Genomic DNA, 19,262 nt, shown 5'->3' on the forward strand with positions numbered 1-19,262 from the left:
TCACGGTGGCTTATTTCTAATTTGTTTGCCAGTATTGAGTTAATTTTTGAATAATATTTCAGGGTCCAATTTAATGTGCCAATCTTTAATAAAACTTCCTCTCATTATTGGCTCAAGGCTTAATCTCCAATTACAGTACTAATATTCCATTGCCTTCAGGGTAACCCTGACTTTCCCCTGTGCTTACCCAGATCACTGAGGGTTTTGATTCAAAAACAAAACAAAACAAACAAACAAACAAAAAACCCAAAAAACAACATTTCTTTATTCCCTGAAAATTCAACAGTAAAGTAAAAATTTAAGTTTTATGCAGGATCTACTTGTAGTGGGAACACCTTGCAAAGTACTGAGTCCCTACATTATAAAAGGAGGACTTTTGACACAATCTTCAAAATAATTACATCATTTAATCATAAATTAAGAGAATATGTTTTTTCCAAATATTCGTAAATACAAGTTCCCAAGTATAAGGTTTGTCTTGACTATGAAGATACTAGTAATTAGACTAAATTTTTCCACAACTAAAGCTTGTTAGATGATGGTGTTTAACACAATTGTCTTAAAATGGTTGTGAAGAGATTTTAAAATTGCAATGCTCTTGTTATTGGCACTTAAAATTGTAATGCTCTTTTTAGTGGCATTTAAAGTTGTAATGCTCTTGTTAGTGGTATTTCTTCCCTTATTTCAACTCCAAGAAAGAGTTCACATATGGGTCAAGGAAACAACTAGGTTGTATGAAACTTTAGAGTAGAGGAGCAAAGAATTTACACATTCTGAGTACCTAATTTTTTAATTCTTTCACTTTCTTGTAACTTGTTCACTGCAGCTGATAAAAATACAGAGGGCACTGGGCCTCTTTCTACTTAGAGGTGAGTAATGGGTCCCTTTGTGAAGGGGAGTGCACCAGTGCCAATTTCCCGGTTTTGATAATGCACTATGGTTTTATGTAAGATGTTCTATTGGGGGAAACTGGATAAAGACCTCTCCGTATATTATTTGCAAATTCCTACGAATTAATCATTATCTAAAACAAGAAGCTTAAAAAACATATTTGAATGGAAACTAGGGTAAGGCTTAGAGGCAAGTGGCTGTGAAGGAGGATGCTGAACCTGTCTCTGAGCAGGCCTTTCAGAGAGCAGGAAGAAGGAACTCCTGCACACTCATGGTTTATCTCTTGTTCTCCAAAGGCACTGTGGGCCAAAGCCCCAACCAGTGATAGCAAACATTCATTTGCCGGTGTGTACTCTGTTATGAGATCCCTGGGAGACTCAGCAGGGTGACAGGCAGCCGTATGAAGTTGCAGAAAACCAGTCATCATCTCCCTGGAGACGCAACTAATAGCTCCCTTTAAATGCATGGTGTTAAGTTGTTAGTTATTAATGCCATGTTTACAAATAAACACCACGAATTAACACCACGGGAAAACTGAACTCTGTGGAGTCTACAGGGCTAAGAGGAAACATGACTTTTAAGGTAGATCCTTTAAAATTACAAGGGGATAAAAGATCTGTTTTTTAAGCAGGGTAAGAACACTAAAAATATTTGTAAACATTTGTAAACACTCCTGTTTGTTGGAGTATGGCTTTGATTAATTGCAATATATGCTTATATTATGGATAATTATTTTTGATACAGTAGGAAGACATTTAACAGAAAAACTGCAAATAAAGAGGTACCTCTGATTCTTGAGCTGTATTAATATTTTAACTCAATGAACAGCTTAATGGATAGGTGGGGGAAAGGAAGAAACTAATTTAACTTCAGCAAGCAACTCGAACAGTGTCCACTACTCACTGTTTTACATTTTGCAGAATTTCCATTTGTATTAATAAGTTATTACTTCTATTAAACATGCATTTTCCCTAAAGCCTAATGTTTCTTCAGTGGAGACCAATTAACTGGGACAGTCTTAGTTAGCCAATTGTTTTAATTACTAGAATTTTTTAAAATGTGCTTGCTTTGCATAGATTTGACCAGCTGAACTCACAGAATGCATTGACTTTGTACTCCTGGAGATAGAAGCTTTGTGGTGAATATGTAGATGCAAAAACAAAAACAAAAACAAACCCCCAAAACAAACAAAAAAACCTTTTAGACATTTGGGGCCCCGCGGAGTAGTAGACTAACAATCCCAATCCCCCACCATTGCTCCATTGTTTTTCATCCTTGTCTTTTACCTTTAATGTGGTGCCTTTCCAATACAGCCGTCCTTTGTTCATTTTTCATTCAGTTTCCTTGTTCTCTTTGTGAAGAACTATGACTTAAAGGATGGACAGGCAATTATCCTGTAACTAAGGAGGGGCTATAATGTGGAAGGTGGGACTCTCTATAACAAAATTTGAGCATTTGCTTCCTTATTCTTTTGGGACTGGCACTAAAAAATTCTTGAAGTCCGTATTTAGTGAACACGGAAGAGCTAAAAGCAAAGGCAATCAAAGAGCATTTCGTCCATTGGGCCTCAAAGAGGGTGAGGGGATGCTTAAACTGAAAGAACAAGAAACACCTTAGAGACAGAGTTTGTTTTAGGGGTTAGCCAGTTATTTTCATGCAAATGACAACTTCCTGAAGGGCATGTAAAAAGTCATTTCCAATTTGCAGCGAGAACTGAACCTGCAACTACGAAGGAAAAGGAATACCAGTAGTGATGAGGAGCCTAAATGGGGATATACTAATAAAGTAGGAACATGAGTATGTAGATTAGTAGGATGAAAGAAATAACAAGAATCTAAAAGGGAGGGAAAAAAATCAGCTTATAGAAATTTAGAGCAAAGGTAGCATATCCCTAGTAATACCTATTAGTTTTGCTTGGGATATGGGGACTTACAAAGGGCATGATCAAGCTTAATAGTACTGAGTACTACAGCCCACACACAACAGACTGTGAAACAGAATGAAAACAACATTAAATTAATTAAACAAGGAGGCCATTAGACTAAGGTAGTTCTAATACCTCATCAGTTTAGAGAAGCAACCCAAAATTTGAGCCTGTCAATGCTGGAGGTTAAGAAATTAAAACCTTTCAGCAGGGCATGTACAGCATCCATGGGGAAAAAAAAAAAAAGAAAAGAAAAAATTAAATCCTAAGTTCAACCAGTCACAAATAGTTTAATTAGTGGTCTCCAAATAAGGCAACTCCTTAAGCTACAGCCAATCAAATGATTCATTTGCTTTCTTTTTGTGTTTTCTCTGTAAAAACCTTACCCCTATTTCCGGTCAACAGAGTGCTCCTAATCACTTCTTTGGTGCTGCCTGATTAGACTAGATTTTGTACTCAGATAAACTCTTAACATTGTTAATATGCCCCAGTTTATCTTTTAACAACAAAGACTCAAAAGGGGCTGAAAGAAACAAGGCTAAATTATGATCTTAGCCTAGCAAGTTACTGAAACTCCTTCATTTGTTCATTCATACTGAATCTCATATAATTTTTCAACCACTTATTCCTTCATTCCCCAAACCACTTTTTGCCAAGGAGGAACTCAATTCAATCATTTGCATCCTGTCTGTCCTAGTTTGGTCTCACCAGAAAGCAGTGCCTGAGCAAAAACTCATGTGCTACTACATGTTTAGTGAGAAAGAAGCAGGAATGAGGAAAGTGGGGGTCAGGAAAGAAAAGAGGGAGAACCAACCCTACAGTGGTATTGAGCTGGGTGCTGTTTGGTATCAAAGGCACTGGTCTTCATTCAGTCTCACAAATTGTCTTCTGAAGCTCCAACTGTGCCTCTGGGCAGTTGGGGTTGTGGTGGAGAAGGAAGAGGATTTTTCCTCTTGGCTCTGGTCTCCCGTTGGTTAAAGGTTTACTCCACAGGTCCCCACGTTAACTGCCAGGTTGAGCTGCAAGGGGCTAGAGAACCTAGGGCATCTCTCCTCAAGGCAACAGGGGAGCTGAGCTCTAAGGCAGTGATATGGGAGGTTCGGGGCAATAGGGGACGGTGCTGACAGGAAGTAAAGTGGAGTCAAATTGTACCCATAGGAAGTTGGTTATGGTAATGGTGGGTGATTAGATCGCCAATAGTATACTTGTAGGTGAGGCCAAGATCTCAGGTGATGCCTAAGAGGTGTCTACTAGTAATTAACTATTTATGTTTAATTTAACTGCATTGCCAATCTCGTTATAATTTTATCCATGTTATGCTTGTTGTGTTTCTCGTGTGCATGTGTGTAAAAAAAGTGCCAAAAAAGTGTATACACATTTTAAGAAAGGAAAAGAACTGTATTAAAATTGTAATACTCAATATATACCAATAACAAAAGGTGAATGCAAGTCCCGTTTGACTTCTGCAATTACAGAGGTACCAAGTGGTTGCCATCAGTGTCTAGACACTTCTGATTACTGGGAACTACTGCTTGAGCAACGTTGACCAAAGTATCCACTCGTGTACATTTTTTTTGGTACCCCTGGTGTGTGTGTGTGGGTGTATATATATATATATATATATATATATATATATATATATATCCTCTACTGCAGGATTTTAATTTAGGACTTACTTGTCTTACAAACACATTTTCTCGAGTCACAATCTTTTCATTAGCATCTGGGAAATAAATGATTAGCCCTTGGTGTATGGTTGATTCTCCTCTCAGTCATGTTATATCAAGCATGGCTGATTGTTATGGAACATTTACCACATGCCTGGCACTATGATATGTGATTTTCATGCATTATTTAATCCTCACTATGAAGTAAGAATCATTATCTCCACTTTATGGAGGGGGAGCTGAAGAACAGAGAGACTAACATGCCATTGGAAGGTGTCACAGACAGGGGGAGAACCAAACCTCCCCCAAGCTGGACTCGAATGTTTGTACCCCTATACACTAGGCCAGTGCTTCTCAAAGTGTGGTCCCAGGACATCAGTTCTTTTTCCTTAGGCTAATTTGAGTTTTGGGAAAGGAAACAAACAAACCAACAAACAAACAAACAAAACCCGAAAGAAGAACTTGATATTCGTCACTGTGGATTAATTTTCGAAGTGGTGTTAAGCAGACCATGAATTATTATGAGTGAAAACTGAAGGGCAGACCAACATTCAAATTATTCTTAATGTGTTTTATGGTCTTGCTGGAATCTTACTCTTTTCTGATTAGTTGGGATAGAAGAAGAGATGGAGGTTAGTAGAATTAGTGAGCTTCAAGAACTTCTTTAAAGATGGTTGAAGATACCTTTCTTCGGCACACGAGCCCATTGCTTAAAAGACAGATACTTGAGATAACATTCTTTTTATCTCACTAATTATACATAAAGCTATATTGAGAGTGCTTTGGAGCCGTGTCCTCATCAGCAGGGTCTGGCACAAGTGGTAGTGTATTAATTCAAGAAGCCTAATTTAATTAGCACCCTGCCACTGGGTGGGCTGCTGTGCTGCCTTGGATTTCTGGCCTGAGGAGAAATGTACAACCCCTGCTCTTTTTATTTCTAGTTAGCCTCGTAAAAGGTAGTTTGTCCAAGGAGGGAGAGGAACTTTGCTTCTCCATCATGTTTTGCATATGGTACTAATTGAGCTGACAGTCTTGGACCACAGTCTGTTAGGCCAGCAGCTGAGCCTTCAGCTGATACCCAGTGAAGGAATTGTAAATGTCAAATGGCTCATCTTTGCCCTTGTGTCTCTTGAAACACGGAAGGGAATTGCTCAAGGGAAGCTCTTCAGTCTGTATGCCTGAGTAACTGCAAGCAACACAAAACTGAGCAGGAATAAGGTATTCAAATCCTCCCGGTAATGGCTACGCCCTCTCTCCTTATTTCCTTACCCAGTGCGCTAATGAGGAGAGGAAATGTGGAACTCCTTGGCTTCCCTAATTGCTGTGCTTTGCCCTCCTAACTTTTTTGTTTCTGCTTATCATGGTGAGAGTCTTGCTTCTGTCAATCATTTCTGGTTCTTTCTGCCTGGAAAATAACAATGTATGTTTTTTGAGTCTTGAGATTATTGCAGCCCCTTCTTTTCCATAATTAAAACAGAAGAAGTGATGGTGATTATTTTCTTGGTTTTACTTGGCGATAATGAGCCATTGCAATCAGGAAAGGTTTGTTTTTCTGATCCCTAAAACTTCTCCTGGGGTACTACCCAAATTTTCTTCAAAACTGCAGACTGCAGATTTATTTGGTTTCCTCACAACTCTGGATTGTGAACATTGGCTATTTTTATTCCTTTTCCTCCATCATAACGAAGGCATTACTGTATAGTGAACAAATCATAGACATTAACGCAAGACCAACCCAGTTTTGAAAACTGGCTCCATTTTACACTAGCTTTACTCATTTGGAAAATAAAGAAAAAAACTCTCCGTTTCCAGAGCTATTCAGAGACTTAAGTGAAATAATTCACTTCAAATCATCTAAAACAGTTCCTGACACATAGTAGGTGCTCAATAAATGTGTTTTCTTTCTATTATTACTTAGCATCACCCTTGTTTGGAGAATCGTTTTTGGTTCTTGTATTTGATCTAAATGATTTGATTTCTCTTCTGATTTTATATCAGGTGTTAATAAGACATTGCTACCTAAGGCTGCTGGACACCTTGGCTCAAACTGCATCAGAAGTAAAAGCTTAGCAGCTGGTTATTTGCAAAAGTAGGGTTTTTAGGCACGTTGATGGTTATTTCCACGAGAGAAAAAAAATTCACCCTTCTCATGCTCTCCTTTTGTAGTAGGGTTTTTGACTGCATGGTGTAAATAGTAACAATGAACAACTACAACATTTGCAACGGTATCTGCTATGGTGTTCCAGGAACTAGAGAAAGCACTTTATATTATTTGCAATCCTTACAGCAACTCTATAAGATAAATTTTATTATCACTATCTTACAGAAAAGAAGCTGGAGCTCAGATAGGTGAAGTGACTTGCCCAAGGTCACACAACTACTGTAAAAAAAAACAGTCACTCAACTTTGAGTCTGAGTGACTCAGAAGTCAATGCTTATTGTCCAAAGGAGAGAAAGATGAGGGAAGGAAGGAAGGAAGGAAGGAAGGAAGGAAGGAAGGAAGGAAGGAAGGAAGGAAGGAAGGAAGGAAGGACAAAATGAAGGAAGGAAAAGAGGAAGTAAGGGAGGGAGAAAATTAAGGTAAGAATGACAGAGAACAAGAAAGAGAGAAAGAAATCAGGTCTTTCATTTCAGGTGGATTATCTAGTACTAGCCTTTTCTCCTACCACTAGTATCTTTTTTTCTGTCTTTCCCAGGGAAATGTCAGCTTTGGAAATAATTTAACCCAAATAATCACTCTGTTGGAATAACTCTCTCCTGGTGCTGCTATAATTTGGCTTACAATTATAGCTAATTGAACATCTTCTAGTGAGCTCAGGGCTGCATCACATGGAAAAAAAATGTAATGTGCTAAGCATGCAAAAATATGACCATAGAAGTTCTTTGTTACCAGCAGAATAAGAAAGCAATTAGTGACACATTTTCAGCAAGGAGAAATACACACACACACACACACACACACACACAACCCCTTGGTCTCAAGACAAGCTCTACGATGATCCCTGGGCACCATTAAAGGTGTCATAATGAAAAGGGTTTATGAGCTATGGGTTGGCATCTGTGAAAAGGTTTCCCTTCTCAGGAATGAAGACACACTAGTCTCATTATTTGCCAACACCTGACAAGACAAGAGCCAGAGGGAAGTAGCAACATAAGGAAATACAGTGTGGAGAGAGGAGGGGCCTACTTAAAGAAAACAATAAAAGGGAGCTTGACAAATTTGCTCTAAAAGAGGGGGATTTCAGAAGCCAGAAGTCCTTCCTCTGAATATGACCTTCATTCAGTGGGAATCTGGGCGGACACCTGGTTTACCCCAGCACTGTTCTGGTTATACACACATTCGACATTCCATCTACTGTGTGTGTGTGTACACACACACACACACACACAACACACACGGTCAGACAATTAAGTTCACGAACTCATCCAAGACAGTGCTACACACCTCCTTGCTGATTATAACTATGGTCATCTTTGAAGTACACCCCTTGGGAAGTTATGCACTGATAGCCAGCACCTAGTCCACCCTTCAAAGCAATTTTGGAACTCTTTTTCTGGAATGGCCATCAGAGCTGTTGTTGTATTACACTTGATGTCCTGAATGTCATCCAAATGTCTTCCTTTCAACATTTCTTTTATCTCAGGTAAAGAAAGAAGTCACTGGGGGTCAGATCAGGTGAGTAGGGAGGGTGTTACAATATAGTTATTTGTTTACTGGCTAAAAACTCCCTCACAGACAGTGCCGTGTGAGCTGGTGAATTGTCGTGATGCAAGAGCCATGGATTGTTGGCGAAAAGTTCAGGTTATCTTTTTCATGCAGCCTTTTCAGCACTTGCAAATAGTAAACTTGGTTAAGTGTTTGTCCAGTTGGTACAAATTCATAATGAATAATCCCTCTGATATCAAAAAAAGGTTAGCAACATTGTTGCAATGAGCTCATGAACTTAATTGTCAGGCCTCATATGTGTGTGTGTTTGTGTGTGTGTGTACATTCTTTAACTTTCTAAGGTATTCCTTTGAACTCAGCTCATGAAAGGCATAAGCCCCAAAATATCCCAGGCTAGGTGCCGGCTCGTTCCATAAAGCAGAGCTGAGGAATAGAAGGAGAGCTGTGGAGACAGGTGCTCTTTAACCAGCCCATTCTTTTCTCCTTTTCTGCTTTGCCAGAAGGCTTTATGCCAAGGAGCCACTTCGGCCTCCTTGGTCCTGCTCATTATAAAGCCCCTTGGCAACTTGCTTGGGGGGATAAAGTAGCTGTGACTCTAGAATAATTAGGTGGGGAAATAAGAAAAAAAAAAAAAAGGATATGTCCACCTAGAAGTATCATGGCTTTAACTTCTACCTCCGGACTCACACTGGGCTATCCCCAAGCTATTCAGAGCATGTGAAGACTTTCAACTTTGCAAACACTGGCCATATGAAAAGGCTCAAAGAGATTTTAGAGGTGGGTTACTGCTCTGATAGAAATTGCTCATAAGAAACATATTTTCTAATGGGTAGGGGGAGTGGGAGAGATGCGAGAGCTTGCTGCAGACATCTAAGGCGCAATCAGCACCTTATTCAGTTCCATTTGTACGTGAGTCCACATTACTCAGGAGGAGAAAGATTTGCCTAAATGCAGCCCATCAGAGTCTATATTCCTCCCATTGCTCTCCAGGACCCTAGTTGTCCTCTCAGGATTTAGAGCAGTGATTCTCAGCCAGGGCAATTTTGTCCCCCAGGGCTTATTTAGAAACTTCCGAAGATGTGGGACTTAGGGAAACTGTTACTAGCACCTGGGGGATAGAGGCCAGGACACTGTCAAACCTCCCACAGTGCACAGGACAACCCCCACAATGAATTACCCCCTCCAAAATGTCAATAGTGCCGAGATGTAGAAAGCCTGATTTAGAGAATACCCAAGCTTCTTTTACTAATTTCATGTCTCTTACTCAGATTAAAAGCTGTAATTATCACGCTGAATTTTTATGATTTCCTGCTTGGTTTTTCCCAAGTCTGTATTTTAATAGCAAAACGATTTTGTTTGGTTGGAATGAGCACGGAGAGAAGATTTAGCATTTTCTGAAGGCAGCAGGTACCTCAGGTATCTTCCCAGGGCACTGTGCCAGACTCTGGTATGAATGGCGGGTTTGCATTTGTGGGCCAGTGTCATAACGGTACCAACAGCACTGACGACACCTTAGTGCTGACAGCAACAGGTTGCCCAAGCAGGGCACAGAGTACTTGGTATGATGTAGAAAGGAGGCTAATTAAGTGCTAAATTTTTGCATGCTTCTTGATCTGACTTCTTTCTATCTGTATGTCTGAAAGAAGGTATACTCAGTAGCAGTGTTGTTGGAATGAAACACACTTCTGAATCAATTTTGTATGCCACCAAAGAATCTTTAATCACAGCACTGGACAATAGAAGTAACATAAGGAGGTAAGAAAATGAACAATATTCTAAGAAATCAAACCCAGGCTTCTCGAACACAGGTCTACATAATTCAGTCTAGGGAAACAAAATAACTGTTAAGTGCCGGCCATGGACTTAGACCACATCTCCACGTAAGAATACAAATTTGCTTTTTTTTTCATTTACACAATTAAAAACAATTCTTCAAATACATTTTGTCTTGGTTCTTTTACATGTCATTCCTTAGCCACAAACCCAAAGCCCAACTTGTGGTAGGGAATTAAATAGGACCAATGCAAACACACACATTTAAGGAGACCCTAGAGGGTAAAATATTATAATTGGAAGCAAGTCTGCCATGGTTGGACTTGTTGTTGTCAGTCTGAGGGAAAACTCTCCTTAGGTCTCCGCTGAATGCTGTCAGCTGCTGTCCTCAAAACTGCCACTATTCCGGCAAGAATGAAAATGCATTGGGCTCATGGGATCAGACACGTAGCCTGCATGAGAAAAGAAGTCCAGCTGTTACTTATTGGCCTTTCTGTCCATCTCCCCCTTTTTCTTTACCAGCCTCACACAGTGCAATGCACAGCTGCCAAGCAGCTTCTCCTGGCTCATGTGAACACAGGGTCTGGACAGCAGTTGCTGGCAAACAGTTGTAAAAATAAAAGCAAAATTTCAAATGAAAACAGAGAGAGCTGAGACCAGAGAAAAATAAATGATGGATGCCTGATTTAGACTCATGCTGGTCAGGTGACATTTTGAGTTTGGAGGAAAGAAGTGTACAGTTTAGGAAGATGGAATATCATGATGGCTAGAAACATGAGCTTTTATGTCAGGCAAATCTGGGTTTAAACCCTGGCTTCACTACTTCCTGGTCCTGTGACTTTTGTCACCTTAACCTTTTTAAGCCTCAGTGTCTTCATCTGTAAACGGGAAAAAATAGTACCACTTACTTATAAGGTTGGTAACACACTTAAGATAATTAGTACAGTGTCTGGCACATAGTGAGTGCCAAACAAGTGATGGCTAAAAGAAGGAAGGTAGAGATAGCAGTAGAGAAAAAGAGAAGAGCCACTGTTTACAGCAGGTTGTCCTGGTTGTTTTTTCCTCCCCAAGAGCTCAGCTGTTAAGTGTATATCAACGCTCAGGTCTAAATGTCAATGGCATTTGATGCTCATGGAAGCTATCGCCCTGGGTGTGTGCAGAGAATGGCTCTAGTGGCTCAGGATCAGGCCACTGTCCTGGAGAAGAGGACACGTGCAGGGAGCCAGTCACCTTTCCACTCTGAGGAAGGAAGCCATTCGTTGCTTCTGTGTAAATGGGCACATTTGTCAATAGCTATTGCTGCACTTTGCTCACCTTTGATAGCTGAGTTTTCAAAACCGTTTCAGCCATCTATGTCTTCAACAAGACATCTAGCAATATGCAGTTGGATAGGCATATTTATTTTCATAAGAAAAGTCTCTGTCAGAATCTCTTACGCAGCACATAAACTCTCCTGAGAGGAAATGGCGCTGCTGCCGGTGTTGTTGCTGACCCTCCTCTCTTGCTCACCTGTAGTGGGGCTGGCCCTGGTCAGTGGTCAGATCTGAGCCAGTGGGGGCAGCTGAGATGAGGGAAAGCAGGGTATACATCACTGAATCCTCATTCTGGGTGGACTCAAGCAAAATCTACATCCTAGGGCAAAAGTATTTCCTTTGATCCAGCCTAAAACTGCGACTTCATTCCAGGCATAGATAGATGCTTTGATAAGGTTGTAATCCCTTTATTACTATAATCAACAACCTTCTAATGTACCACATGTGGTTTTACTGGCTTATGATGCTCCATGCTTCTCTCCCCACAGGACTCCAATGGGAATCTGATTGTGAGAGCACATCCCTCCAGTGTGAGCAGGCTCTCCTTTGGGGAGGTGTAGCAAAATCAGCAGGGCATGGGTGCTGACATTTATTACTGATGCCATCATTGCCAGAGTTGAAGGACAGACATGTTGTACATGGATAGCCACTCAGCTGAAGAGGGACCTCAGTGCAATCTGACCATAGGCTTTAGGCAAAGACGGAACAAAACATGTCTGCATGTTTTGTTACGTTAGGGTGAAAGGTCTCAAGTACAGAGAAAATAGCTAGGTACTTAATTTCATCTTGGTTCTCTAGCCCTGCTCTTTGGGATGTGAGGGGAAGAAGAAACAGTTCATAAAGTTGCTTATACCACAATTGGTTTTTGAAATGCAAATGGAGGGCAATTAAAAGGTTCTTACTTGTACTATGTGATGTGCCTAGTGGGAGATATTAAATATATTTCCTTTGTCTATTGGGTCTCTCACTCCATCCAAACACCCTAATGTTTTCTTCTACCCTTGGTACAGATACGCATAGAAAAACCCAACTTTTGTACTATTGCATCACTTTGTCTTTCTTCTCCATTTTGAGGAATTCTGCTCAAAGCCCTATTCCTTTAAGAAGCAGATAGTTAAGTTACAGAAACACTTCATCTTGAAACTCCAACACGAAAGGAAAGATTTCTGGTGGAAGCACGCGTTTCAAAGGGTGCCCTATATTTTGTGGTTGTGTAGTCACATCTGTAAAGGTTTGAGAAAATGATACTATATCTATAAAAAAATGTGATGGTGTGACACTTAGAGCACATTTCCCCCTGTTACTGGACTGGCCAATTATGTTGTACAGCAGAAGATAAAAAGAACTCGGCTGCATTCTAGGCACATATTGGGAGTCAGAAGTACAAAGTCCTTTCTTTAATGTTTCCAAGTAGTTTGTCTGTATCTATCCAGAACAATTTTTTTTTTCTTTCTTTCTTAAAAGCTTCCTCTGCTGATACTCTGAAGATGAGGTGCACTGGTGAAGATCCCAAAAGCTGAGGGTCTCCAGGTTTTATTGCCATTTAAATCTGAGAACTAGGAATACATCACCCAATTTATTCTTCCCCAAACACAGTTCTTGTAATAAATCTGATCTCTTTAACTGACATACATTTTTTTTTTCAGTCCTCCATATTGTCAAAGAAAGAGTTCCCATGAATAAATGAGGCCATTGTGCTAAAATTCCAATTAAATATAGAGCCTCTCAGGCTTAGAGGATGGGAAAAGGACATCACAGGCCTAGTACATTAATATGGTAGCTAATGATAAGGGCGATTGCCTATGCTCTGGCTTCAGGGGACTGCATAAAACTGTGTGAACTATTTTAAAGAGCTTTTATTAAGTCTTTTTAAAGTAGTCCTGTGCAAAATGGATCCCATCAGTGCTTCCCTTACTTCCTCTCCAGCTTTTTGAGGAAATGGTTGGGTTTACATTTTACCCTTGGGTACTTGCTAAAGGGCAAGCTTTCCCCCAGCATATGATGTAGTTGTGGAAGTTCATCTCTCATTTTTCTCCTCCTTCCCTCCATACCTGTGGGGTGGGGCTTAGAGGCAGTGGACTCAATAAGGTGACGCCAAAGTGTGTGAAATGTGACAAGATGCAGGAGTTATTGTCACAAGAAGAGCTGTCCTTCATTCCATGTGCAAACATGCTCCCATTTTCTTTTTTCATACTTGCACATACACTTACACACTTATGCACACACATACTCATACATAATTAATCCAAAGGTAAATGTAGAATTATATAATTTACAAGATCAAAGTTTGCACTTCTGTAATATTTTAAAAGTATCCTTCATTTCTAGTTATTCCAAAATAGGATTTTTTTTCCTCCTTCATTATCAAATAGGTGTCACCTTCCTGGGGCAATTTCCTTAATCAGTCTGAAGAATGAGTACACTTACCGTATTTGTCAATGGGGGAGAACTGAAGGCTTCTCTTCATCTCTTCTAAAGACAGACCTTGAGAGGAACATTGTCCAGCACTAGAAAATCCCAGGAGACACACGGTGAGAACCATTATGGTGGTTGGCTAATACCACTTTTATAGAACAGATTATTCGTTCAGCATGGAGCCCAGAGAACTGGCACAGTGATACAAAGGTGTTTTGATCTTATAAGTGACTAGTGGGCGAAGAGGTCAGAATTACAGTATTCCCTCCGTATCCATGGTTTTGCTTTTCATGGTTTCAGCTACCCACACGCAACTGAAGTATGAAAATATTAAATGAAAATTTCCAGAAATAAATAATTCATGAGTTTTAAATGGCGTTTCGTTCTGAATAGTGAGATCCATCTCACTTCGTCGCACTCCATCCTGCCCAGGACGTGAACCATCCCTTTGTCCAGCGTGTCCACACTTTGTGTGCTACCTGCTCTTTAGCCTCTTAGTAGTGTCTTGGTTATCAAACAGACTATCACAATATCTGAACACAATATTACTTGTGTTCAAGTAATTCTCCTGTCATGCAGGGACTGAGCTCCCGCTACCCACACAAGAACACAGGATATGGTGAGGCCAAAAAGGAGCGCCAACACAGCCATGGATAGGGGAGTTATAGCACTATAGTCTCGCTGGCAGCTGGTTGAGACACAAAAGCATACATCCACCAGTACCCCAACAGGGGGTCTTCCTGCACCCCAGTCTCGCTGGCGGCCGAGTGAGACACAGGAAGCAGGATCCACACGATCCACAATCCACCAATCACGCTTGCTAACCCCACTTGCTAGCTGCATCCGACATCCGCTTCTCTGCCAACAAACCAACCACCCCTTGCTAACTGCAATCCGCACTTGCTATCTCAGCCACGGTAGTTATGTCAGTGGCCAATGGCTAACTGGTTATAGCTGACGGCCAACTGGTTACAGCTGATGGCCATCTGCTACCTGAGCCAGCACCTTTCCATGTGAGGCCGAGAGCCTGGAAACTGCTCTCTGGGACTGTCTCCACACCTCATTCTACTTAAAATCTCCAAAGCACAACAATAGTTTAAACTTTATCCTAAGTATGCATTCATAGGAAAAATCACAGTATATATAGGGTTTGGTTCTATCTGCGATTTCAGGCATCCACTGGGGGTCTTAAAATGTATCTTCTATGAATAAAAGGGGACTACTGTCTTTGGAGTAAGTCAGGTCTAGGTGTGAGTCCTGGAGCTTCCAGGTAGGCTACAATTCTTAGCTGTGTAACCTTGGGCATGTCACTTTTCTGAGCCTTGGTTTATTTATCTGTAAAATGGGAAAAGTACATAAATCATTTTGAGTTTGTTTTGATGATTAAATATAACAAGGAATATTGAATCTAAAATCTGGGTTAATATACTTGGAAGCCTTACTTAAGAGAAACTCATAACCATTATTATCTTAGTAATAATCAATATAAATAAAACACATCCCAAAGGGTATTGTTATTGTTATATTGTTATTATGGTGGTAATTATAAGAGATAGTGATAATGGTATTTATTGTATGATTTCTATGTATGAACATTTACATATCTCATCTCCTTTAATCTTTATCACTATCTTATCATTATTACCAAATCATTTGTGTCACTTAACTGGAGCAATTAAGTAACTTGTTACACAGGTTTGGTAAATGGCTCATCTAGGATTCAAACCCAAGTCATTTAGATTCCCCGGCCTGTGCTTATATCCACTATTCAAATAGGGTTTTCTTCCTGATTCCTGGCCTTTATTAATCCTTCCCTTCAGCAAACTCCTCCTACTCTTTTACCATTTTGGTTAATGGTGTTGTTTCTTTTCTACCTATTCAGACTCAAAACCTGGAGTTATCAAAATGTTCACCCTACTATCTAATCACATTGGTCAGTTAATTGTATACCTATCGTCTCCCTGGTATCCCTCTGTCTCATCCATATATTAGCATCCTTAAGGGGCTGTGCCATGCAGGGTGGCATGCAGGGATTCTGGTCCCACTCCCCACATAAGAACGCAGGACTTGGTGAGGCCAAAAAAGAACACCCACGGAACCATAGATAGGGGAGTCATACTTCTATATTCTCGCTGGCAGCTGGGTTGGAGACACAGGAAGCAGGAGACACACGATCCGCAACCCGCCATCCGCTTCTCTGCCAACCAACCTCACTTGCTCACTGCAATCTGCGCTTGCTAGCTCAGCCCCCACCTTCTTGCTAGCCCCCATTTTCTGCTAGCGGAGCCACGGCGGTTATATTAAGTGGCCAATGGCTCACTGGTTACAGCTGACGGCCAACTAGCCACAGCTGATGGCCATCTGATCACAGTTGATGGCTATTTACTACCTGAGCCAGCACCTTTCTATGTGAGGCCGAGAGCCTGGAAACTGCACTCCTGGCTCTGTCCCCACAGGCTGCCCTAGGAATCCCCTGCCAGGTTATTAGAAAATGTTTGGTTGGAAAAGTTAGATTTTTTTAAAACATCCACATCCATTTACAATGATTAATTCACTTAGCTGCCTTAAAAATGGCCACATGTTTGGCCTCACTTTTTTAAGCTATAAAGATGTTGTTTATCAGGAGAAACTCATGATTAAATGGAAGAAGAAAAAATATTGACTTAAAGTGGGACGTGCTGTGATCTCAATCAACATTAAATGGCAAACCACACTCAGTTCTGGGCAATAGAATGCCATTCAAGGTATTTTTCAGAATAAAATATACCCTACTGATAACTGTAACCTCTTTAGCACTCTAGCTCCTTTTAAGAAATGGGCTATACACAGTAGTCTTGGCAACAACAAGATAATAGAGAATAAATATTTTATCATCAAAAAGGCTATCTGGTTTCCCATGAATAAAAGCCCATCTCCAAGCTGTCTTATTTATTCAGTTGCTGAATGCAATTCATGTCAGGGGACTTAACTTTCCTGCCCAAGGGATGCCATGTAGGCTGACTCTGGACGTTGTTCTACGATGACAGACAGATGGAAGCTAAGTATGCCCAAGTCAAGCAAAGCAAAAGAAACCAGATCCTGATCAATGGAACTAGTTGTCCTCAACCCATGCGCATCCAGACTTCAGCAGAAGTTTCACAGAAGCCCAGAGTTTGAGGAAAACACCAGGACCTCTGTTTGCTGAAGTTGTGGTCAGTGAAAATAGGCATTTCCAGAGATGCAGCTGCCCCATGAATTCAATGAAAGTAAATGTGAACTAATGGCAGGTAAGGAAGGCACTCAATTTTGCAGTGTTTCAATATTACTATTCAACTAGATAGCCTTCTTTATGCTAAAAGGGTGCTATATATATTACAGAGGCATATATATGAATAATATATGATATTATATGGGCACTTCCAGGTATACTTTTTAAGAGAATGGAATTAAATTTTCTCTTTTAAAAAGAATGAGATAGTCTTTAGGTTAGTTTTTGCATACTAGCCATTATATTGATATATCTTATTTTAGTGCTAAAAAGTTTCAGTCATTTTAAGCTAAACAGTTCTTATAAGCTCTGTGGTGTAGATGTAAAGATAAACACAATCATCAGCCTTGTCTCTTATAAAGGTGCTCTAGGGAATGAATACTTTATCCAGAATGAAGAGCAGAACCAAAATTAAAAAGATATTTCTTGCTTCTCCATCCATGCTTTATGGGTATAGACTACCTAGCAGACCGCGAATTAGGGCAGTTCACACCCAAATCCACAGATGTAATTTGTATTTGTGTGTGTGCATGCCATTCAGGCTATGACTTGTCAGCATAAACTACCACGTTTGCAAATAGTCACATGGTCTGTAAATGGACGTCATGCTCCCTGGCCAAAGACAAGAAAGGCATTCAAAACTCCACTATGAGGCCCTTTTGGCTGAAATGAATGCAAAGATAAGGGAGCTCATGACAAACACATGAAGTGAAAAATATCCGGTGAGAAGTAAATCAATATATACATAAGATTACAGAAGATCTACAAAGAATGGGAACAATACTAGAATATAGAATATAGAAGGACCCAAACTACGGCTTTAATTCTTCAAAGCAGGAGTAAGGCAGCATCTACAAACTAAACCAGTGGGTTAATGTACATTTTAGGCAAAACTCCCCCCTGCCCACCTCCCCCACCAAAAAAATTAAACAGAATTTTTCTGTACACTAAAATAAGGACTGATTACTAGAAGTTACCATGGGTTCAGTAAGAAAAACAAAATCATGCTAGTTTATTTTTGATGAGGATAAATTTAAAGGGGAAATCCATAGACTAGAAGATACATCTGGATTCTCGCAGATACGGGACAGAGTTTCTCCCGATTGCTTTGTAAGTGAGAAGGGGAGAGCTGTGCCAGACAACAAACGGTTAGATGGGATTGCCACTGGTTGATATGCAGAACTGACACAAACTTCAGGTGGTGACACTACCCACAGGGTTAAGTGGGGTCTTAGACATTGGGAATAGTTAAAATAAATTACCACATTTCCTAAAGTTAGAATTGTCCAGAAATAGATTGAGTTGTTCTAGAAGGGGGTACTTACTGTCCCATCTCTGGGAATGTTCCAGCTGGGGCTGGAGCACCTGGTGGCCCTGGGTGCTATCGTGGGATATAAGTGTCCACCTGGAGGTCACATGACATGATGTCCTCAGTCCCTCCCTTTCTTACATTCTATGAGTCTTTAGAAGGTATTCATGAACCGTGTAGACTTTGTGTTGAAAAGGCAGAGTGAAGTGTCACAGTTCTCACTTAGGCAGAAGATTTTTATCTTCCTTATCTGAAGTGTCCGACATTTGGCCAAGGCTGAATGTCTGATTTCCACATACATGCTACAGCATACCCGGCCACACATTACCTCTACGAATCAAGGTGATGTTTATAGCTTTTTGTCTATCTACATTTCCTTTGAAACAGTCACTGAACTGTGCGCTTTGCCTGAAGGAACTATCTCCTGTAGTGCTCTATTTCAAAGGAAGAGCCACACTGCCATCTAAGATGAAGCAAAGGAAAGTGTGGAGAAATCACTGTCACATAAACCCATTATTAAGAATTTGAATGACAGTTTGTGCAAGGTTGGTACTGGAAAATAAGACTTACTTCAAAAAGGTTTTTATATAAGATAAATGTAGAATATTCATGTTGCAATGCCTCAAGGGCAGGGGAAAAAATCCTTAAAACACTATGCTGTCTATTACTTCCAGAAAGGTACATTGCCAAGCAAGGCTCAAGAGGAAATAAGGAAACTACTGTCTGAAGAGAATCTGAGGGATTGTGGTGCCATCTCTCCCGAGGGTGACAGCAGGCAGTGCCACAAGGAATCCTTATGGTCCCATTGAGCCTTATAAGCAGCCAGTATTGTGGCTTCTGAAGTACAGCCTGCCAGAGGCCTTTGGGAGTGGAGCAATGAATCACAGTTTTGGCTGTGGGATTTCATGAGTCCTCAGAATATGTGCTAGTGCCATAATTGCTTCTGACTGAATTACATTCCAGAGAAGGCAACGGATGGGCATACAGTCCAAACAGAACCATTTTTTATCATATTCTTCCAAGTGTGGCTTTTGCAGAGCTGGGGACTTTGATTTG

At 40.5% G+C, this 19,262-nt stretch overlaps 1 protein-coding gene across 6 annotated transcripts in view; it reads right to left on the minus strand.

Annotated features, from left to right (window-relative positions):
- LOC308501229 (serine/threonine-protein kinase TNNI3K) overlaps window positions 1-19,262 on the minus strand; it is a 315,419-nt gene that overhangs the window by 27,333 nt on the left and 268,824 nt on the right. For 5 of the 6 annotated variants that reach the window (XR_013993853.1, XM_081057232.1, XM_081057231.1 and 2 more), the window contains 2 exons: window positions 13,663-13,742; window positions 9,847-10,374 (listed from right to left, as the gene is read on the minus strand). The exons of the other annotated variant lie outside the window; for it this stretch is intronic. Coding sequence is in view for 4 of the 5 variants with exons in the window: in XM_081057232.1 (XP_080913358.1) it covers window positions 10,298-10,374; window positions 13,663-13,742 (157 nt within the window). In the remaining variant the exon portion in view is untranslated. Of the gene's footprint in view, window positions 1-9,846; window positions 10,375-13,662; window positions 13,743-19,262 lie in introns of those variants that run through there. 6 annotated transcript variants of the gene reach the window in all.

Source organism: Rhinolophus hipposideros (genome assembly GCF_964194185.1).
Source record: "Rhinolophus hipposideros genome assembly, chromosome: 8".
Taxonomy (NCBI): Eukaryota; Metazoa; Chordata; class Mammalia; order Chiroptera; family Rhinolophidae; genus Rhinolophus; species Rhinolophus hipposideros.